This window comes from Toxotes jaculatrix, chromosome 12 (assembly GCF_017976425.1).
Source record: "Toxotes jaculatrix isolate fToxJac2 chromosome 12, fToxJac2.pri, whole genome shotgun sequence".
NCBI lineage: Eukaryota > Metazoa > Chordata > Actinopteri > Toxotidae > Toxotes > Toxotes jaculatrix.
The window spans coordinates 7,191,345-7,214,803 of record NC_054405.1 but is presented as its reverse complement, the minus strand read 5'-3'; the positions used below and the strand labels follow the sequence as shown (position 1 = coordinate 7,214,803).

Here is a 23,459-nt window from a genome sequence, read left to right as displayed (position 1 = left end):
ATATATCTATCCCTGAAACAACACAAATCCTCCATGATCCCTACATCTAATATAAAATAAATACAGTACCTGTCCACAAGAGACGACTGGACATGAAAGGTTATAAGATTCACATCATCACATCAAGGACAGTCTGTCAGTGTCTTTATATCGTTTGGCATTCACTGTGGACTGCAAAGGAAGAATTTCATTGTACAGGAAAACAGGTTTCCTTACTGTGCACATGACAATAAACACTTTGAACTGAAGATCCTCAGTTTTTGCACAGATTGCACATTAAAAACTAAATTCATTTGAAGAATTGTATTAACTGTCAGTATCACCAGAAAGGTGTATGAAAGAATGTGACAAATTGATGAATTAAATATCCACTTAAAAAAAGATCTATTATCTATCTAAAAGAGAGAGAAAAAACGATAGAACGATAGAACAATAGATGATAGATAGATAGTCTAAAACAAACTAAAGTGCAATAGATGGAGTAACCTGAGCTCTGCCTTATGCGCTTTTTGTATCATCTTCTCAGCACAAAGCCTGAACAGCTTTCAGGTCTGAAATTCTGCAGCAGCTCTCAAACACACACTCACAGATCTCTGGGACTATTCCTGTGCCAAAACCAAGCAGTGGAAAATTCCCATGTTCCTCTTTAAATCTTTCCTCTCCACATACAGACTTATGCTCTGAGGCAGTTGGTTTATTATTTTTTATTAGAAACGATAACAACTGTGTGTTATGTAAGATTATAACAAATCGTGTTAAATATAGTTATAATAAACTCATCAAAGGCATGCATTTAATCTTAGAAAGTATAGAACAGTACATGCAGACCTGTGAACTGTCTACTTTTCCTTTGCGAATGAAAACAAAAATCTTACAAACCTCATGGGCAGCACGATGTGTAAGAATTTCAGTAACTGAACATACAACATGTATCAAACAGTCAGCCTGACAGTTCTCTACAGCAACCCCAGATGCATTTGGTGTTTGATATTTTGCAAAATTAGAAATACTTTATGTCATTTGTTCAGGTTACAGTATATATTGTACAATCCTGAGTCCAGTGTAAAAAAGACAAGAGGAGAATCCATCCTAATCCTCAACATGGTGTGATTTACATTCTACAAAGTACGAAAGACCTGAGTGATCAGATCGTTGACTATAATCTCCATGCATTGCATACATTTGTTGTCAGCATACATCTGCAGTTAGTCTGTGCAGGGTCTGAGTAAGGATCTGTGCAACACACAACAGCAAAGAGGAGAACCTGGAGAACAAGGCATGCTACTTCTCCTGACGTGCATGTATTTGTGGCTATACAGTTGTAGATGTGAAAACGGTCATGCACACGTTAACAAGACAAGTGCTGCATGTAGACTACGTAAAACCATGTCACTGTGACATTTGAAAACCTTATATTTTAATTATAACTTTGGTCTTTTTCATGTTTCTTGTAATTATATAACTCCACAGACAAAGCTGCTGTTCTCACAAGTATAAAACCCTTTCAGATCACTTTGTATAAACCCAGAAACACACAAGTTTAAGATGAGATTTCTTCTCTTAGCCTCTGATAAACTAACATTTTGCAGGCAGAAATCAGACTGAGAACTTGTCAGCATTATTCAAAACAACACTGAAAAGAACAACTAACCAGTCTGCATTAGCTTTCTGAATCAACTTGATGGGACAGTAGCTTAGCAATTAAGCACAATGTTTGGTGAAATCAATTTGATGTTGAAGAAAAAAACGAACAGATAAATCATATCAGACCAAGACATTGCCTATTTAAAGAACTGTGCTTCAGTGAGGTTATCTGTGCTGTTAAAACACATGCAAATGTTGAAAGAACTGAAGCATGACACCTCAAAAAGAATCTCCTTTTCAGGTGTTAAACATGTGGCCGAAAGGCGAGATAAAATACTATCAGGCTGAAGAAACAGAGTTTATAAAATCTGAATTACAGTCTGGAGGAGGTCGTGGTTGTGAGGCCTCAGTATGCAGATTTCTGCTGCAGTGACACATACCAGATGCTTGTCAACTGGGAGGTAGTGAAATCCAGAGAAGTTTACAACACAGAAAATGTTCTCTGCTTATTTTTGTAACAAGTGTCTTTATGCAAATTCAGCTTTGTAAAGAGGATACATTTTCCCAGTATTATTGTCACTGGGTGATTTGAGGAAGGTGTTCAGTTTCTTTGTTGGTTAGCTCTTGGTAGGGTGGAGTTTGCGGCCAAAGTACTCTGGCGCTGCTTCCAGCAGCCAGTCAGCATCAACCAAACAGAGGTCTCTCATGTAGCAGCGGGAGGTGTGCAGCAGCTCATTGAAGACCACGTATGCAGGCTTGGCCTGGAAAAGGACAGAGGAGGGGTGGATGGCCACAGGCTGGTGGGTGTCCAGAGCTAAGTAGCTGCCGTCAGGTTGTAGCTCCGCAGCGTTGACGAACATCCCATGGGAAAGGCAGCGGCGAACGTTCCCTGTGTCTGCCCCACATGACTCCAGCTTCAAATTCAGCTGGTAAAATACAAAGAATTTAGTTATCAATAAGCTCAAATGCACTGCCCTTAACTGTGACTTTAGACATAAGTATTAGTATTAAGTACTAGTTAGAGTTTAGAGTGATGTCATGTGGTAACTTGTTTGGCAGAGACAGTGTGACTGTGCTCGGGCAGGTGTACAGGTGAGAACAGAGGCACGTTAACAGTAAAATGTGAATGTAATATGTCAGTGTACAGTTTGTGAGAAAATAAATGTGAGAGTTATCTGCAGCTCCCCCCATCGCTCAGCGGTTAGAAGAGCGCTCCGCTGATTTAGCGTCACACTCCTGTAGCACTGCTGGACTCATCATGATGGATAGTATTTTTTTAAAAACAAAAGTATTAAAATCAATGCAGCAGAACCAGAGATATTGTCCCGTTTATTCCACTCATTCTTCTCCCTTGTCCAAACCAGTCGTCAGAGGCCTGGTAAGCTCACTGCTTTCTAACACCACTGCCTCAGTTTTTTTTTTTTCCCCAAAATTTTCCCCAACAGACGCTGACTCAAGTGACTCAAATTCCACTTAGCTCAGCTCATTTTGGAGCCACAAAGGCATTTCTAAAACTTTTTCATATATGCAGTCATTCTTCCCCAGGACCTGTAAACAGACTTTGATGTGGAGTTCCCCTCCATACCATAAAACATCCTCCTCACGGACTGAGGTAACAGAAGCAATCGAAGTATTATTCATATTTTTAAGTCTAATATTATTTATTTCCATAGTTGGAAAAATTGAGGAATCGATGGAGAATCTTGTGCACAGGTGTTATAGGATAATGTGGGTACATGTGAAAGTTAAATGTGATATTAACTTCAGGTGGTATTGGCCCAGGCTCACAGGGATTTACCTTAAGGCAGATTTCTTTGAGTTGTGCCTGGACCTCTTTCACCAGACCCATGTTCCTGCTGTTGACAAAGTTCTCCCGACACCACTCCTTTAAAAACAGACATACACTGGATTATCAGGCAGCTCAGCCACATCATCTGATTTCTGGGTTTTGCTTAGTCACAAGTATTTTTTTTTCCTCTGCTCGTCCACATACACTCACCTTATTACCACTGACTTTCTTGAACGCTCTGTAAATGTTGAGGAGAGTCATGTGGTCTCCTTCGCTGGAGGTGAATTTCTTGCGTGCTGCGAGCACCTCTTCCCTCCTGCCTTCAGGGTTATACAGTACAGTGTCCACTGACAGCAGAGACACGATGCTCAAAATCTCCTCGGAGCAGGAGTAATCCGGGGACAACAGGATGGTCTGTGAGACAGAGCGAACGAGGCAGGAAGTGTTACACCAAACTGTGTCCGATTTATAAGCATGTGAACCGTGTGGCGCTGTGGGCAACAGGCTGTCACTTCATGTCATCCTTTATTAAATAAACATAAACATCTGGACAGAACCCCTGAACACAGCATCTATTTGTGTAAAGCACTTCTTCTTTTTTTTTTTTACCTTGGCATATCTAGGCTCCAGAGGGAAACTTGCCATCTTCTTCCCCAGGGCAGTGAGGAAAACCTGCCCCTCCTTCCTCTCCACAGCTCCCAGCAGCTCTAAATGCTCCACAGCAGAACGAACGGCCTCTGGGATAAACAGAGCAACTTACTATGACCTACCAACCCCGAATGACCAGAGGAGGACAGTGATTCATAAGCAGTCGCATCTTACCTGGAGAGGGCTTGGACATGAAATCAAAATTCATCACATCTGGAATCCCCAGGGCCATTAACTGCAGCATCACACCAGCTAAGTTACACCTGCAGTAGAGAGACACATACACATACACATACACATACACGCACACACACACACACACACACAGAGGGAAAAAACACAAGGGAAGAAAGGGCCATTCAATCACACTGACCTAAATGAATCAACCTATAGGAGAGACTCAGGCTCCTGCAGATCAGCACATACTGTACTGTGATTCATTACCTGTATGAAACACAGAGTCCTACCTCTGGATCTCAGGCACAGTCATGGGGATGAGGTTGTCAAATTCCTGCTCGGTGTAAAGACGGTAGCAGGAGCCGGAGTCCTCCCTGCCAGCCCGGCCTGCTCGCTGCCATGCCTGCGCTTTAGAAACCCGCTGCACTGCCAGAACCTCCAAACCACTTTCTGAGAGTCAAACAACACATGTACAATAAGACAACAACAGAACTGAACAGAAAAACAATAAAAACCGCAGGATACTGTTAGTGTTATTGTTAAAAACACTAACAGTAACCAATAACACTATTTCATCTGTCTACACTCAATATCCAATAATGACAAAGCAGAAACAGAATTTTGAATATTACTGATATAAGTATTCAGACCCTTTACTCAGTACTGAGTTGAAGCACCTCTGGCAGTGGCCATTCATAAGCTCTGTCAGGCTGGATGGGGACTGTTAGTGGACAGACATGTTAAGGTCTCTCCAGACATGATTGTTTGGGTTCAAGTCAGGGCTCTGGCTGGGCCGCTCAAAGTCATTCACAGAGTTGTCCCTAAGACATTCCTGTATTGTCTTGGCTGTGTCCTTAGGGTCACTGCCCTGTTGGAAGGTGAACCTTCGACCCAGTTTGAGGTTCTGAGCTTTTTTAATACATTTGCAAAAATGTCCAAAATTCGGTTTTTGCTCTGTCATTATGGGATAGAATTAATTTACACAAATTTAGTATAAGACTACAACATGAGAAAATGTGAATAAAGTGAGAACTTTCTGAATGCACGATATTATTCAGAGTTTCATGAGATGTCAATAGAATGCTGTTACAGTCAGGGCTCAACAGTGTGAGCTGCATTAGCACCTAAAAATAGATGTGTGTGAACCGTAAAATCTATTTAGGAGCACGTGTGTGAAAAAGCAGGCTCTTTTTTTCTTTTACAGTTGAAACGTTAATAACACAACAACAACAATGATGATGATGATAATGTGGTCCCTGCGCTGAACACATTATCCGTTCGTCAGAGCAGAGGGCCCTCGAGACTCCTCTTTTTCTGTTTTCACCGGCCTGAGCAGAAATAATGTTCTCACCACGTCATTATATATTCTTTAAACTGCTTTGGGTAGTTGTAGTGCTTGTAAATGGCTCCTTGACTCCTTTACTAAGGAAAAATACATTTTCACTGTGATCCTAAATTTTGTGTGAGGACTGAACTCTCTTACCAGGGTTGAAACGTTTGGCCTTCACCATCCCCGTGTCTATGACATATTTGATGCCAGAGATTGTAACTGACGTCTCAGCGATGTTGGTTGAGAGGATAACCTTCCTACAACCCTGGAGAGAGGTAAAAGGGACAAACGGATAAAATAACAGAAAATAATGAGCCACTGATACACCTGGATTTAAAATGGCAAGAAAGCAATTCACCATTGAGTGTCTCTTCTCCTCTAGAGGAACAAAACCAAGAAAGAAATTCAACCAATCTCTTTCAAATGACAATGTTTATTAAAAAAACCTCAAGATTCTCTAATAAAAAATTATGAAATATTATTTGACTCATACAACGTGTGGGAGTCCTTTAAATGTGCCTTTAGAGGACACAGCATTAAGGCGGGGACATTTGATGGAATAGAGGAGATTAATGGACGAGATAAATAAACTGAATAAAAGGCTGGATGAAACCAAACTGCCCTCCCTAAAAACGACTTATTTAATAAATAATAAGCAACTGGAAATGGAGAATTTATACTCTGAGCGTGTAAATGGTATTATCAGTACATCTCGCACCATTTGGATGGAAAAAGGAGAAAAATGCACTGCTCATTTCTTAAGATTAAATCAAAGCAGTTCTGCCAAGAGAAACATTGTGAACCTCTGTACCATAAATGGTATTATACTTTCATCCCCACAGGAAATACTGTGTGAGGAGGTGGATTATTTCAAAGCATTGTTCTCTCCAGTAACTCTCTCCAGACCTGACACTGATTTTTTTTTTCATGTAAACTACGATCAGATACTTTCAGTGCATCAGAAACTAAGTTGTGAAGGTGAAATTTTTAGAAGGAAGGTCACTGGATGCCATTAATTCTTTCCCCTCTGGTAAATCACCTGGGATCGATGGCAGTCCTGGGTTTTCAAACTAGTATAAACATATAATTTATCAAACAGTTTCACCCTATTTAGAGGAGTATGTCAGGGGTGTCCGCTGTCTCCATATTTGTTAGGAACATTTCACATATAGCATCCAATAACTAATAATTTCATTTATATTTATATCCTTTAATTAAACACATCCTTTTGTCTACACTAGTCTGCAGAGCTCTGTTTCTCCTGTATGATTATTGTTGCCTTTACCTTGGGAGCTGGCTGGAAGACCCTGAGTTGCTGCCCTGGCGGCAGCGACGCGTACAAAGGGATAACGACCATGGGACCACAGCCGTCAGGCAGATGCTTCGCGATGTCCCGGCACGTCCTCGCCAGAGCCTCGATTTCCTCCTGACCCGTCATGAAGACTAAGATATCATGGGACGGAGGTGCCTCCTGTATGCACACAACAAGACTGTGTTCTATTCCAGTGTCACAAAGAAACAGTACATGAACATGTACCCAGAAAACCGTTTACACACAGGTTTGTGTTCCTTATAATACTGAAGTAAAAGGTTTCTATGGTTTTGATTTAATCTGGAAATACAACCAATTAGATACTAGGGATTCAATAAGAAATATCTGATTTATCAGAGTCTGCAGTATTAAGCAACACTAAAAGAACATAAGATATTAGAAGATGTAAGACATCACTAATCCAGTACAACAAAAGTTTCTCTCTAGATGAAGGCAAATACTGAAGACTACCTGATGGATCTGGAAGACAGACACGAGTGCAGCCTGCAGGTAGTCTGACTGAGGCTGCTTGGTGTAGTAGATCTGAATGGGATGCTGCCTCCCCTCCAGGTACAGTACAGGCGACTTGTTGAAGTACTCAGAGAACAAATCTACATCCATGGTGGCCGACATCACTATGACCTGTATTACAAAAAAGGTAACAAAAAATAAAAAACATATGCTTCAGCAGATCAACACGGTAGAGGCAGAAAATGAGCTTACAGGAATTAATGTAGAGCAAGTTTTTTTTTTAATCTCACAAGCAGTGAAGGGATTAGCCCAGGACTTACTATGAAAGTTAAATATCTTATTGAAACCAGAGCAGCTGCAACTGTCTTCCTACCTTTAGGGGAATCTTATTAAGTTCTCTGCGTCTGCGCTGAGCGGTCTTAACCACGCCGAACAGTACGTCAGTGTGCACGGTGCGCTCATGAGCTTCGTCCAACACCACCACAGTGTAGCGCAGCAGTAAAGGGTCTCCGATGGCCTCACGCAGTAGCATGCCGTCTGTCATGAACTTCAGCTTTGTCTCGGCGGAGGTGACATCCTCAAAACGCACCGTGTAACCAACCTGAGAGGAAGTTTGATGTATTTACTATCAAGAGTCCATTGAAACTTAGCACTGATTCACTTATATCAACTCACATATCCTTCTCAGGTTTGTAACATGTTGATAGCAACCAGAAATATAAACTCCACATATTATTCCACATATTGAGATTATGCTATAGAATAAAAACAAAGTTCATTACAACAACATTCAGCTGTGTGTTAAAGTAAAGACTAAACACTTATGTGGGAAACACGTCTCCTGTGCGTACCAGCTTGCCCAGCTGAGTCCTCTTCTCCTCTGCCACCCTTCCTGCCAGTGAGATGGCAGCAACTCGACGGGGCTGAGTGATGGCAATGATGCCCTGTCGTCCAATGCCAGCCTCATACAGATACTGTGGGATCTGAGTGGTCTTCCCAGAGCCAGTCTCCCCTGATTTATACAGGTCAAGTTAGGGATAGTACAAGTCACATGTAGTAAAATGTAGAATGAAAAAAACAAAACAAAACACGCAAATAATTCAGGCTTTTGAAGAGATTTACTATTGTATTGAAAATCATAAACCGAAACGGAGCTGTACAATATTAAAGACAAGATATTTTAGAGTGGGTTTGCCCTTTAACTTGAGTTACACAGCAGCGGCTAACGCTGTAGCAGCATTAGCTAACAGTAGCTGTGAGCACTTTACCTATGAGAATAGCATTGTGAAGCTGTCTCAGTTGGTTCAGCAGCTGAGGTTTCGCCTGGTAGATTGGAAGCTGTTTCCTCTGGACGTCTATCGGAGTGGTTGCATTTCCCTTTCTAGGCAGCAGCATTCCAGGTTTATTCTTATCGAGGCGGAAAAAAACTGACCCCGGCTTGAATTTTTTAGCCGGAGGAGGGTCGGGGTCGTGGGGCATGGTCTAGAAAGAGTGACTCTGATTTCAAAACCTTTGCGCCTTTTTCTTGAGGTTCATTTAATGTAAAAAAAAAAGAAAGAAAAAGTTTTCTTCGTGCTCACTGACAGACACGCAAGCGTCACTGCGGATGTTTTGCTACCTCTGCAAGAACGTGCCCACGTGGTTAAGCCAAGCTCGGCGCAGATGTTTGACGTCACACCTCCGATATAAAATTTAACCCGAGTCTGGTCTATCAGGTTCAAACCAGGGACAATCTCATTGTTTTGTCACGGTGCATAATGTTGCAGTCACACCCTTTAGTTTTATTTTTTATACAAACTTATTTTCTCATATGTAATTAACCTATCTTAACCACCTCTGTGGAAGATTTGAAATACATAAATAAAAACAAATTAAAGAAAAAAAAAAAACAATACAATACACATTGCGATATGTATTTTTAATATGTATACATTTAGTGTCATTATTAAATGCAAAACATATGTTAAAAGGATATTTAGCCTTTTGTCCTTGAGAACTGAATGAATTGTTTTAAACAAATTAAAGAAAAAAAAAAATACAATACAATACACATTGTGATATGTATTTTTAATATGTATACATTTAGTGTCATTATTAAATGCAAAACATATGTTAAAAGGATATTTAGCCTTTTGTCCTTGAGAACTGAATGAATTGTTTTTCCATGTGACGTGAATTTTCCAAACAACATCAACACACTGAAAGCAAAGTGAAAGGGGTATTGAATTTCATTGTGCCAGTACTAAATACAAAGCACTGTCATTACATTTCATCATGAGTTGCACAGGAATTTTATCTTCTTTTTTTTAATGAATACACACTGTCAATGCAAAGAAACAATCGACTGTTCTCATAATTTAAGTCAGCTTCTAAGCTGTAATTGCCATTATAAAACAGATTTTTCTGAAAATACAGAAATATTGAACCTAGAATGTATTAACACCAAAGTGCCTTAAAAGTAAAAACATATGAATGCCTCACATCTATGGTGCCTTTTGAGGTGTCACATTATTGTTATTATTATTTTCCGTTTTCTGAAATGCAGCAGTCAAATTTGAGGACACATTTCAAGCACCAACATGTCATAAAAGGTCAAGTAATGTGGCAACACACACTAAATGATGCATCTAATATTGTGAAACCAAGGAACTGTGAGAACATGAATGGATCATTATGACTGACACATTGCTGGCTCATGCAATGTTTTTGATTTCTCCTTTTAGGAAAAAAAAATTCTTGGTATTTCTTTGGAAAACAGTTTGTGTCCTGACAGGACTGTCTGTGTCTAAATCTTACTGTGGAAGAACAAAGCAGGTGTTCAGTATACACACTGTTAGAAGTCTTGATAGCTGCATTACCTAAGCTGCTGTAAGAATAAACCACTCCTCCAAACCGCCATACAGCTTATTTACATGTTTTTGTTTTGCACAGGTTTGCTTGTGACAAAATTAAAGCCTTGCATGACTCTGCCACATTTGCATTTGTTTGCATTCCACTGACCGCAATGTGTCTGTCATGAGCGGCATTTTGTAATTATCTGATGTTCCTTTTTTCCATTTGCACTGCTGTAACCTCTGTAACCAGCAGTTCTTTACTGCAGATGAAAGGAGTAAATTAAGCTAATCTCCAGCTTACTTGCTTCATAACTGCATCCCATACTCCGTCAATATTGACCAAGGTATCAGCCTGAGACTTAAATTCAGTTTGTCAGATGTCTGTTGATGACTAATCACCATCAGCCTCAGCTGTATTTTTTGTTGTAATAGACTAATCTAAATGTAATATGGTAAACATTAGTCCTGCTGTGTGTTAGAGTGGCTGTAGACTCTGAGGCTGTGTCCCAAATCACTCCTTCATCCTCTCATTCATTCATTGTGGGATGGTTTGCAGAAAGTGTTCGTGCCTGAGCCCATGGCTGTTTCAGAAATCACTCCCTCTTTACTACAGAATGCACTACATTTACTGTCCGACATTTTAATTGAGTATCAGTTCTCTGATGTGTAAATGTAACCACTACACAGAAGTAGTGTTCATGGCATCTACACTACTTTCTACAACTGTCAGGGATGATACAAAATGACCGAGTGTCCATTATATGGGGGGAAGCGAATGAGTGATCAAGACGGTGATTTTGGATACAGTGATTGACACATAATCTTTTGGTTCCTTGCAATCCTACCAAAGTCTAGACATGGCCATTTTGCGGACCTTGCCAATGTATATTTATATCTCTTTTGGAATAGGCTTAACCAGATTTAGATTTGGATTTTATACACGATTCCAAAATAAGATGTTCCATTCACTAATCCCTGGAGATTAGAAAACACAAAACACAAGTGAGAAAAACATTTTCCAGATGGAAAACCTTTTATGTAATATTCTTAATAGTTCAATTTAATTCATATTGAAATGGAATGGTACACTTTAAGTAGAACTGTGCGTTTGCCACTTCCATTCCTCTAAGGGTGAAGATTAGAAATGCAAAGCACGTCATATGGAGTGAGAAACCCAAACTGTTTCTCTTTGTGCCCCCACACAAAATGATGATAAAACATAAGAAGGCTTAATGTCTGCAAATGGTGACACGAGAGTGGGCAAACAAGCTGAATTGTGGAATATGCACTGTGTTTGTGTTGAGCTTATGTGAGTTCTATCTCTGCTGAGCACGCAGGAAGAGAGTGTCAGTGGAGACGATAAGGTTTGATTGCACACAGAGAGGAGGAGGTCCAGTGCTTGTGTGGCAGCTGTTGAGTTATTTGAACTTGCAGCCAAGTGAAGACTGAATTCCAGAAATGTCTTTTCACTAATTTAGAGTGCTGTGTGCAACAAAAGAGAGACGAGAGATGCAATGAAAAGTCAAATGATGCATCGATAAGGTGAATGGGAAGATGCATAAAAGACTGAAGAGAGTGTGACCATGTGTAGAGAGAGGAAAGAGAGAGAGAGAGAGAGAAAGAGAGAGAGGGAGCAAGAGGGAGCAAGAGGGAGGGAGAGAAAGAGAAAGCAGCGAGGGAAGGAGGAAGTCCAACACTTCAGGACTTCTCATGAAGCGCTTCAGACGTCACTTATGAGAGGAGGTAGAGGATCCTCGCCACTAGAGAGGAACAAGGTAGAGGTGACCAGGAGGAGAAGAGGAAGTGGAGCCTGGGTGTTTATATGCGAGTAGGGTGAGAAGAGAGACCCCACTCTCTGTGGGTCAGCCGATGACAGAAGATGAAGAGCCAAATTACCAATGCTCTCTCTGACTTCTTCTTTGAGTATGAGACCCCACGCCAGGTGCTGGTGAGGAACAGGAGGGTGGGAGTGGTGTGCCGTTTGATCCAGCTGGGGGTCCTGGCTTACATTATTGGGTAAGACCCACACATTCAACCTTCTCTTTATTTTGCTGTTCAGAGGGGAAACAGGCAGATTGGAGTGCAGAGAATATTCGCATTGTTTTACATGTTTCAGCTTGCTTGGAGGAACACGGTCTGATACAGGAATGACCACTCAGTGTGATCCTGCAAATTCCAGGAACTTTAGTTTCTTGTCGGCTGTTTAGAGTGACTAAAAACAAATGATGACTTCATGTTTTTCTAAAATACTTTAGATAAGACATCTTATTCGACTTTTAGAAGGTGCCACCATTGATCAGAGATACATACGGACACTTACCTAGATACTGTTGATACAGCAAACAGGTATCGCAACAAAAAGTATTGACTGACTGCGTGAATGGGAAAGACCATGAGATCACAGGAGATATTATTCTTATTATCTGCCCTTATCAAGCTGAGGCAAAAAAAAACAGCATGCTTGTTAACTTACGCATCTCAAGCCATTCATAACCTCCACACGCTTTAACATGTTGGAGTCATTCACTGGAAAGTCAGTCTGAGGCAGGGAGAGCCTGTTTATCTCACTTCACAGCATATAGGCTTCTGTTTTTGTTAGTTTGAGATCATGCACACGCTGTTTGTGCACGCGTATGATTGTGTGTGTGTGTATGTGTGGGGGGGGCTATTTTTTTTCTTCTGCACCTCTGAGCAGCAGAACCTGAGGAGCTGTGTGTGATGAACACGCTGAGGCATATGCTAACACAGATAACAATCAACTGCTGCCCAATTCACTGCCAAACAGCGTAAGGACGTGTTACCTTCTGCTGGTGATGTTGATGGTCATGACCAAAAATGTAACAGAGAAAGACAAATTTAAGAACATCTTTTCTTGCTAATAGCAAGGTTGTTTTTTTTTTTCTTTTTAAAGGAAACAGCCTGCTGATTTAAAGTGATTTGAAATGGCTCACTGCTGGTTTCTCTTTGTGGTTCCTGTCTTATCATGGTGTTTTTTTCGTGACAATTTCCGGCATCAAAAAAGTTCATTATGGTAATTTCTTTAATTTCAAACCGTGAAGAACTTTTTCTGGGAAATATGATTTTAGTTTCTATTTTGAACCGTTAAAAAGAAAAAAGGGAGCGGCTGCAGTGTGTTTCCATTATCTCTTTTGGTATCAAGGTTCTCTGTGCATGACAGACTCTTCTGCCTCATTCCCTCTGTCACCTGCCTTCTGCAGCCATCAGGCCACATTAAGGCTGGACGGGCATGAGAGGAGATTTTCCTCTTCAGGATGCAAGCAGCAGGCTGACAGGTCGGAGCAGCAGACAGGCAATCGATCAAAAAATATAAATATAAATCAATCAAAAGTAAGTCTCAAATATAAAAGACTAATTTAATAGAGACAAGCAGCTACAGCAAATCATAATAACTTTTTTTTATTTCATTTCCATCTTGTCCCTTTTAAGTTGACAAAAATGCCACTCCACTGTTAGCATTTCAGAGTGAATAGCTGGAGGTAGATTTTTTTTTTCAATTTAATTTGTCTTTACAAAACGAATTCTAATCTCAGCGCCACAGTATGCTGGGAAGAAAAAGCACTACGCACATCAAGGAGCCTCCTCCCTGCCTCCCCGTTCTCCTTCTGTCGGAGCAGATACAGATCTCACTTAGACTGCTGTTTTGGAAGATACTTCTATTATTTCATGCTCATGGGTTCCTTTATTCCGTTAATGTGCTCTATTTTTTCCCCACTTCCCCTTCAGTGAAATCTCTAACTTACATAATGTGATTTGCCTAACTGATAGAAGTTGCGGCTCTTAGCTCATTGTGCATACCTTACTTCACTCTGCAGTTGTTGAAAGATGTTTCTGTCCGTCTGTTGCTGCAAGGTGCTTTCATTGTGCAGAGACAAATGAATGCCTGCTGCAATACATTCTGTTATGTAGGCTTTCTGCCAGGGGATAATTGCCTATCATACCCTATAACCCTATATAAAATAGCTCTGCATGTGCGAGTGTGTGCGTGTGTGTGTGTGTGTGTGTGTACATACAGTATCTGTCCAGTGCACACCAGCTGTTACTCATACCTCCTGGCCACACACTCAGACTGAGCAACACAATGAGAATCTTCACTCTGCAAAAATCCAAACGTACAGCACTCGAGTAGGAAGCTGGTGTCTGCTTGATTGGAATTCTTTTATGTGATGAAGGATTCAGGCACTTGCTCTTGATTTAGTCAACACAACTGCAGTTTTTCCCCAGAACAAGTTTGGAATATTTAACATTTGGTGCATGAAACAAAAATGTCTTTCTTCCACTGGCGGAAAAAATAGTCAGATCCTTTACCTAAGTAAAATCACCAATTCAGTAATGTAAAAATATTCGATTACAACTAAAAGTCTTCCAGTCCAAGTAAAACTACAGGGGTAATATTATATGAATACACTTTAAGTATCAAAAGTACTTGTCCTTCCTATACATTATTTAATTTGTACTTAATTACAGTACATAAGTGAACGAACTTTAAACAATCAGTATTCTTGGGGGAGGACTGATTACATCTATTTGCACTGATACACATGCAAGCCGACATTTTAATGACATTCAAATTTCTCAGACATACCATCAGATGTTCTCTGCTGTCAACTGGGAAATTAGCACAGTAGAGCCACTGACTGCAACTGTGACCATGCATAGTATTTACTTCCTCCTTGCACTATTGTCATTTCCTCAACAGACATTTAAGAGTTTGCTGCAATCCTCTGATTAGTCTGAAACTTAAAGCTGGTAAGTTACCACCTTGAAAAAAATATATTCAGTACTGTGAGATTCAGTATGTCTAATCTGTCCTAGTGGTGGTAAAGGGACGAGTATGACGACCATGACATTGCACATCCACAATCACTTGCGCATGTGTCGCTGTGAGGTGTGCTGCTGGCATACGGGATAGCTGTGCAGAATGTCAACATCACCCATATACATGCCCTTGCCTGTGGAAATATGTGTTTGAATGGGGTGGAGTGGGAGTCTGAGGTGCTGACAGGCCTGACAGGATGTTTTGTGTGTCCCGGACAGGTGGGTTTTCATCTACGAAAAAGGCTACCAGTCCACAGACACAGCAGTCAGCTCCATCTTCACCAAAATGAAAGGTATAGGCTACACCAATGAGAACGGAAATGAGAGAGTCTGGGATGTGGCCGACTATGTCTTCCCTCCACAGGTTGGTGACTGGTTGGCTGAAGCCCTCCATGCATGTATGAACATTTATGGCTCCTAATGGTGACATATTTTGTTTTGCACCTGGAACAAGTCCCTTACCACTGTTGGGATTATATTAAATCTGGGTCAGAGTCTGACGTCATGACGTCAACATCCACAGTCCATGATTCAAACTGACAGAGTGATTAAACATCGGCCTGAGTCAGACCATGAATGCTCATCGCCAGTCAGATTGTTACAAAGTTCAAGGCACACATTTAAAACATCCGTGTTGGCTTGATTTTATGCCAGTTCCAATAACATCACGAGGATGACGTACACACAGGTTGAGAGCTACTAGTAGGTTTGTAAATTTGACCCTGATGATAATCTGGCTTTGTCAACATCAAAGTGCCCCCATGCTTTCCAAAAGTCATTGCGTGCCTCCTGTACTGAGAACTGAGCAAACAACCTACCAAAAGGGAAACTCTGGTCAAATATATTTTGTTTACCTAAAATGTTGCTAGGTCCTGTTATCTTTTTGAAAGAAATAAAGAAGACACAATGAAGGTTGTCATGTTTGCTTTGAGGTGTGGGTGTGGGCCTTGTTTAATTCAGTGGGTTTAACACATGGTTTGGTATGATAAATCCAACCAGCAAGATAAAAAGGATACTTCAGTACAATGCCTCACACTTTGATCAGGTAGGTCTTACAAACCTGTTCATCTTTATTCTGAAATCCACCCCTTTGTCTGTAAGAATTTCCCAGATAGTCATTGTTTTCTTAATTGAGTTTATCACTTTAGCGGATGACAATAAGCACCAAAGGAGTATATTGTTGTATGGGATCAAGCATCTTGTTTCCTGTATCCCATTATCAATGATTCCACCGATACATCAAGTACTTTTCCATTGACTGAAAGCTGTAAACTGGGGGAGAAGCTAGCCTTACTCTGTCCAAGGGTAACACAACACGCCCCACAGCACCTGTAACTGTGTGTCCAGACAGGGTGCAAAACGAGTTTTGTGAGTACACACAAAGAAGAGCAGAGAGAGAGGAAAACATGAGTTCTCAGACCTACAGACACAGTACAACAGACAGTATGTGCATCTATTGTTAGCTGGTTTACATCTAAGACCTGTATGCTGGAATCAACACAGGGTGCACGAACGGTCCAGCAGGCAAATTTGTAAGAAAGATGTAAAGCAAAAATGTGCTTCGCTTTCTGTATGAAAACACTCAGAGAAACACGCAAATTAACAACTATAGCTTTTCTATAACCTTCCTCACAGCAGAGGAATAGTCCAGCACATAACCCCTGAGAACCAAACCAAAAACAAGTTTTTATGATCAGATTAAATAATCGAGATATGGCATGAAGCGATACTTCGTTTGTTTTCACTTTGCTTCAGAGTCACATTAGATGGTTGATACCACTCTCATGTCTTGGAAACAGCTTGCCTGGCTCTGTTATACAGTGTCTAACACCTCAAATACATAAATAAAAAGTGTGTAATTCTGTTTAATTTTTTAATATTATTTTTGTGTGGGTTAAAGAAAGGAGATAAAACATGATAAAGGTGGAGTTAGCGATTCTAGAGAAAGACTTGATATTTGAACTCATCAGCAAAACAAGGATTTATTCGAATTTTTTTTTTCAGTGCACACGCAGAATGGACAGCTAGCAGACTGTGAGGAGATTTTTGCGGAATTTGACCAAAAGTGTACTGGATCAGAATCCCTTACTCCACCTTTAATAAGTTAGATAGAGCCAGGTTTGCTGTTTCCTCCTGTTTCCCATCTTTATGCTGAGAAAACAGTCTCCTGGCTCTAGGTTAATACTTACGATACAGATATGAGAGTGGCATCAATAGTTCATCAAAGGGTTTTGTTTATAGGTGTTTGTGACATTCATGTTTGACAGGCTGCCCTCAACAAATGTTGCATGTTAAATTACAACCACTGCACAGTGTAATTTTATAGCATAAAGAAATGAGAATTTAAATAAAAACTTTAACATATTCCTTCTTTTCCACCTAAACCTCAGGGAGACTCATCCTTTGTGGTGATGACAAACTACATCATAACTGAGGGTCAGACTATGGGAAAGTGTACCGAGGTATGTGAAAATGCTTCTTCTGTTTTCATTTCTCCTTCTTGCTGATTTTTGTCTTTCTGTTTTCTCCCTTTCCCTCAGACTTATACACTTCCATAAATAGTAAAACAAAACGGAAACTGTGTCCATTCCAAGACTGTTTGTGTAATTGGGTAATTGTGTAGCTGTCAAATGGCAGGAAAGAGTCTTTTTAAACTTAATGGCTTCAAGATGACGCAAACAGCGGTTTCTACGCTGCAGAAAATCTAAATAAGCACAAAACAATTTTCACCTTGTTTTCACATTTAAAATGTTCTGTTTTTTTTCACATCCACATTTCACCCTTGTGTACACACACTGACCCCAGTCTCTTGTTTATAACAGCTAAAAGACAAGCACAACTGCAGCTCAGATGCCGACTGTGAAGGAGGGAGTTTCAAACGTACGGGACATGGTAAATCCTGACGGCCTGACAGTGTGTGACGTCAGCAGTCCTCACTGAATAACCGTCTGTCTGCCTATGGCCAAACTCACATCAGTCCAGATCTCTGGCCTCTCATTATTTTGTTTTGTTTTGCCAGAGACAAAAGCCCATCTTAAACCTCTTAAAGCCAGTGACAAAACTGTGATGTACTGAGGGAGGTAGAGGATTGTGTCAGGTTGTGGAGCAGTGTATTTGCAAAATGGGTTGTGGCTCTTGAGAACAGCTACAGGACAGAATCACACAGCAGAAACTAAAATACACCAGATCTGACTCATCACTATCACTGTTAAGGTAAACACTTAGACATAAGTCGAGCATTGCTCTCGTCTAGCACGGAGAAAAAAAAAGAACTGATGAAAATCAACAACCCAAGTCCTAGCAACCAAACCCACTGTTTTCATTATTTGACTTTGAACACTGAAGCATCCAAGTAAAACCCTGCCATAAGCAAGTAGACACATGCATGTATAAGCACAGGCACAGATGTTACATCAATGCTTGTGAATATGAGTTGACACAAAATATAAGCACACAGAGACATTAAATTCATATAACCATTCAGGCAAGAGCTTTCTTTAATAGGTCCGAACATACACAGTATTGAAGGTGAGTTCAAAGAGCACTTACATAAATTTATTGTCCTCCATCTGTCCCAGGGTTAAATCCTGAGCCTTTCAAGTTCTCTGTGTCCCACATCACCTTCAATAAGACCAATGTTAGCCAAAGCTTTAGATATGTCTGTTTCAGACCAGTCAAATTCACCTTGAGGTGCCAGTGTCCTTTTAGAGGCTTCATACTGTGTCTATGCTTGTAGACAAGTAAACATGGTGGGCGCCCCTATAGCTATAAAGGCTGGAGGGCTCTGGTGAAAGGTCAGAGACTGAAGCTGAGCGACCAAAAGCCTGTTGGAGAACTGTCTGCGAACTCATACAACACATGATGAGAGAGACTGATACTAACAAAACTAATCACATGGAGAGAAATGACATGTTAGGATCAGGGCGAGATAAAGGAAAGAGCTATTTCAGCATTTGCTTTGCTTGACTTTATATCTTGCTTGCTGCTCTTGATGTTAATTCAAGATATGGTGAAAACTGGAGGCAGAAAACTTCGAGAATTGCTTTAATGTTAAAGCTATGCCTTTTTTGTTGCTTGAAACACATTTGCTCCATTTTTAATTTTGTCACACTGATGAACTCTAGTGTGTTTCTGTTTCAAGGGCAAATGACGGGAGTCTGTGTGAACTCCACAAAGACCTGTGAAGTGTTGGCTTGGTGCCCTGTTGAGGACGATCACAACATACCAGAGTATGTGGAAACACTGAATTATTCATACTTCAAGCTGATACTGACTTGTAATTCATGTGATGATTGAATTTGTAGTGATTCTGTGCCATTTATAAGATAAAAAAAAAGTCTTTCCATGACAAACAGAATTTGTGATGATTTATCCTGAATACTTGTATGAAGCTCCTCAACATACTCTATTTGATTCTTTCCTTGTTTCCATTCCAGTCCACCTCTGTTGATGTCTGCAGAGAACTACACTCTATTCATCAAAAATTCTGTAACTTTCCCCTTATTTGGTGTCACAAGGTGAAGGACCTCATTCATGTCAAAGTACATTTAGCTCAGCAGATGTTACAAATGTGATCAACTCTAGATAAATAAGTACAAAAAAAGTCAGGCTTTGGCATATGTTGTTATAGCACACAAGCACAATGTTACACCTTATCTTTAAATGAGATGGAATGAGTATGAAAAGACAGATAAGAAACCTGTGATCTCTTATAAATTAATAAAACTTCTTTTTAAATCCACATCAGTCATGCTGTAGATGAGGGTGAAGGATAAAATTATGCTTTTGAGTGTGCAACGTGGACTTTGCGCTCTAACACCCAATTGTGTTTTCAGGAGTAACCTGGTGGAGGGCATTGATTCCACATACATCAGTAACTGCCTTCATCATCCAGACCATGATCCACTGTGTCCAATATTCAGACTGGGAGACATAATTAAACTTTCTGGTTTTAATTTTGAAACAATAGCCCGAGTGGTGAGTTTACTGCATAAAATCTTTACTCAACACTGAGTGGATAGGAATGATTTACAGGTGGATGAGTAGATTTCCATTCCTTGCAGTCACAGCTGCACGTCTTTTGGTGTTTTGTGTCTTTTATTTCTCATGTGATAATGGAGACTTGTATGATGTTATTATGTGCTTGTATCTTGACAGGGAGGGGCCATTGGCATTGTGGTTGACTGGACATGTAACCTTGATCTGGATGTAAAACACTGTAAACCAAAGTACAACTTCCATGGTCTGTATGGAAACCCTTCTGAGACAGACAAAGCGAAAGCATCAGTGGGCTACAACTTCAGGTGTGTAAATATACTTCACTGAATGAACATGGAACTTATGAACTTATCATTATGAAGTAAATGTTGATTGCACAATGTAATGGCTATAGAATAAAGACACCATCAGCATCTAGACTGGTTCCCTGTAAGCCTCGCTGTCACCACGCGCGTAGGAAATCTCCCCGGAAAATTAAGGCTTGATTTACAGCACAACCAAAACAGGAAGAGAAGAGAAAGTGCAATTGTTTTCCTCTACAGCTACTGGTAGCGGAAATGGTGGAACAACCAGAGAAACTGTGTAAACTCTACCAGGCAAAATAAAAATGTATCAAAGAAAACAAAGTAGGTGAGGAGAGGAAGTGATAGAAAATTAAATTAAACATTCTATTATATCAGTAAGTACAAGACAAAAACTGGAAATAGCTCTCCTAGCCCTGTTTTATGGGATGTTATAACACCACATAAACCAGTGTTGTTCTACTTCACTTTATATTTTTTGTGGAGTAAACAAAATATAACATGTTAGTGAGCTATAGAGGTGTTGGTAGGGTTAGGGATGCTTCTCTGTGTCCAGTTTTCATCCTAAGCTAGCTGTCTCCTGGCTGCAGCTTCATGTTTATCTGCTAACTCTTTCATATCATCTAACTTCTCTAACTCTTGGCAAGAAAGCATGGTAACCAAAGTGAAGACCAAGAGAGGTTTGATACTCAGGCGCCACTTTGATGATTTTCAGTCATCTCTTGTTTCTTGTAGATAAAACTGCTCGGTTTGGACTGCCTGACAAATATTAACAAAATACAGTTTATGGGAGTTAATATTTCACATTGATATAGTGTCATATGCAGTATACACTGTTTTGGCTCAACTCATTTTCCATGGACTGAACTGAACTCGCTGGTTCCTGATGTTGCTCTGCTTCAGGTCTTCTGAGTTTGCACTGAGTGCTGACAGCTTTGAGTTTATAATGTTTACTCGCCCCACAGTAAAGCAGCTTCATGTGGCTGCTGAGATTTGTCTCAAACTGTCACTTGTTATTGTTTAAGGTCTTCTGAGTGGATAGTCCGCTCTCTCTGCTCACACATAATGCAGGCAGAGTCATTACCAGGCTATTATTTATATTACAGCAGTGCTAATTGGCTGGAGAGCTGTAGACTATAATTACATGGGTAGCTTACAATTTTTCATTGATGGAAAGGAATTAATTTATCCTCTTCTAATGGGATGATTCAGAAAGAGGGTGTGAAACCTTTTTTTTTTCTAGTTAAATTCTAAAGACTTAAAAAAGCCCTGATGTTTCACAGTAGTTTATTTTATGGGAAATATGTGTTATTGTGCAGGTTCCTAAGTACAATCTCAAATGGATGATAGGAAATATGTGGCCATTGTAAATATTTACCAAATGCTTTGTCCAAAATACTCTATGTAACATATTTTAGGTACGCAAAGCACTATTTGGAGGACAAAGTTCAGAAACGAACCCTTCTCAAAGTGTTTGGGATCAGATTTGACATCATTGTGCAATCACTGGTAAGTTCTACATTTAAATATTTTTATTTACTCAAACTTCTGATTTGAGAATTAGAGAGAAAAAAGAACATGTGGATAATCAGAACTCTGTCCTTCACAGGCAAGAAAGTTTGATATCATCCCAACACTGACAGCTATAGGCTCTGGAGTGGGCATTTTTGGAGTGGTATGTTGTAGCCTAACTCGTACCTGCAATAACTGTTTATTTTTGACTGTGCAATACTTTGAATGTAAAATAATTTATTAATTCTGCTTCTTTCAAATATTTTGTTAGGCAACTGTAGTATGTGACTTGGTGCTGCTCTATTTGCTGCCAAAAAGAGAATTTTACAAGAACATGAAATTCAAATACACAGATACACCAGCACAGGTAAGTTCTACATCAACTAACCATCCAGTGTAAACTCTGCTGTTATCATTTTTAACACAAGGTGGTAGCAGAGAGGCATTTACCAATATCAGTCCATGCAGTCACAGAGCAGTATCTAGCTGTTCTTTATCTAAACATCTTTTGGAAGTGCTTCAGTTCTTGTGAAGGAGTGCTACATACTAGAACTGGAAACCCCACTAGCACACAGGAGCAGTAAACTTCAGTAGCGACCACATTAGTGCAGTGTTTATTCCCATAACATTTGTGAGCGCTGCAGAAACATCTGTGCTTGGTACAGTACAGCCATTTATCTGATGGAAGATGAAATCTCCTCATATCCCACCCACTCAGCTTCCCTCTTTAACTGAAACAGGCAGAACATTTTGTATTTGCAGCATGACAGCGAGTCGCTCGGTTTAGACACAAGCGCCTATTACACCCTTGAAGCAAATGCAAGACAAGTCCAAGGCACTGACCAGTCCAATGTGAGTGTATGTAGAAGTTTAAGACAATAGGCAGTTTTTTTGAAATGTACTCTGTCATGTGATGATTTGGAAAATTCTTTGGCCCATTATCTAATCTTTTTGCAGGATCCTGATTCAGAGGCAGGTAGCATAGAGACTGAGGTATCTAAAGTAAGATATTTTTTTTTTTTTTTTTTAAGATTAAAGCCCATTTAGTTTTTGTAATGCCTGATGGCTGATTCATCTATTTATCTGCTGTTGTTGTGTAGAAGTGACCTGGGGCGCAAACATTCAAGACAACGGCCAGTCTACTTTGAAGGTGTATCACACTGGGACCCTGCACTAGACCCTGCAAGACAACATGCACTATAAATGGACTGAAAAAGGACTGGGACTGAAGGGACAAAGTCAAATGACATTGCTCTGTGTTCCCTCTGTTTCTTTTTGATGTCCAGCATCTGCTACCAACAACATTCTCCAACTTTTAAAGCCATCCTGAGTGACTGTGACTCTTGCTATTGATGGTGTAGCTCAGCCATATGTGTACTTTTTTGGGTGTAGCTCAGTTTGCTTTCGTTCATACTCTGGGTGTAATCTCTGGGTGTAACTGTTTCCATACCCAGACAGGTGAAAGAACAATTTCTGGCACTTAAGTGCTCCTGTGTGTACACAAATCATCCATAAGTCATCCATTACCTCTGTCTCTGTCTTTGTCATGGCAAAATATACACACATGATGTGTGGATGTGCCACCGTCAGAGTGATTCATCCCTTGTGTGCACCTTGTGATTGACGATTGAATTTAATAAAAGTGATATTCCTGCTATTTTTCTTC

At 40.2% G+C, this 23,459-nt stretch overlaps 2 protein-coding genes across 6 annotated transcripts; one reads left to right on the top strand and one right to left on the bottom strand.

Moving 5' to 3' along the window:
• Positions 1–679: 679 nt before the first annotated feature.
• dhx33 (DEAH (Asp-Glu-Ala-His) box polypeptide 33) lies at positions 680–8,911 on the bottom strand. Its single transcript, XM_041052101.1, has 12 exons — positions 8,580–8,911; positions 8,163–8,323; positions 7,685–7,912; positions 7,312–7,482; positions 6,814–6,999; positions 5,682–5,793; positions 4,489–4,648; positions 4,196–4,284; positions 3,983–4,110; positions 3,584–3,787; positions 3,383–3,469; positions 680–2,510 (listed from the first exon to the last, which is right to left on the bottom strand). Exons 1-12 carry the CDS (start codon positions 8,788–8,790, stop codon positions 2,202–2,204), a joined length of 2,046 nt encoding a protein of 681 aa, XP_040908035.1. The 5' UTR covers positions 8,791–8,911; the 3' UTR covers positions 680–2,201.
• A 2,920-nt stretch (positions 8,912–11,831) lies between these two features.
• On the top strand, positions 11,832–23,450 carry p2rx1 (purinergic receptor P2X, ligand-gated ion channel, 1). 5 transcript variants are annotated; one of them, XM_041050904.1, is made up of 14 exons: positions 11,832–12,161; positions 15,201–15,345; positions 17,372–17,443; positions 17,804–17,861; positions 19,123–19,210; positions 19,418–19,498; positions 19,817–19,958; positions 20,139–20,284; positions 21,700–21,790; positions 21,891–21,956; positions 22,065–22,160; positions 22,556–22,645; positions 22,751–22,795; positions 22,894–23,450. In XM_041050904.1, exons 1-14 carry the CDS (start codon positions 12,025–12,027, stop codon positions 22,897–22,899), a joined length of 1,263 nt encoding a protein of 420 aa, XP_040906838.1. In that variant the 5' UTR covers positions 11,832–12,024; the 3' UTR covers positions 22,900–23,450. The 5 variants fall into 5 exon arrangements, with proteins under 5 accessions (XP_040906838.1, XP_040906836.1, XP_040906835.1 ...); XM_041050902.1 differs by having other exon boundaries at positions 17,804–17,873; positions 22,751–22,786; XM_041050901.1 differs by having other exon boundaries at positions 17,804–17,873.
• Positions 23,451–23,459: the final 9 nt, after the last annotated feature.

Bases quoted from the DNA above. Each gene is read 5' to 3' on its own strand.
- dhx33 (XM_041052101.1), bottom strand. From the start codon at position 8,790: ATGCCCCACGACCCCGACCCTCCTCCGGCTAAAAAATTCAAGCCGGGG. The intron at 5,794-6,813 runs GTAAAGGCAACA...ACCTCTCTCCAG, and splicing joins TCTTCCAGCCAGCTCCCAAG to GGTTGTAGGAAGGTTATCCT. The intron at 3,788-3,982 runs GTAAAAAAAAAA...TCTGTCTCACAG, and splicing joins TGGAGCCTAGATATGCCAAG to ACCATCCTGTTGTCCCCGGA.
- p2rx1 (XM_041050901.1), top strand. From the start codon at position 12,025: ATGAAGAGCCAAATTACCAATGCTCTCTCTGACTTCTTCTTTGAGTAT. The intron at 19,211-19,417 runs GTATGTGGAAAC...TTTCCATTCCAG, and splicing joins GACGATCACAACATACCAGA to TCCACCTCTGTTGATGTCTG. The intron at 21,791-21,890 runs GTAAGTTCTACA...TGTCCTTCACAG, and splicing joins ACATCATTGTGCAATCACTG to GCAAGAAAGTTTGATATCAT.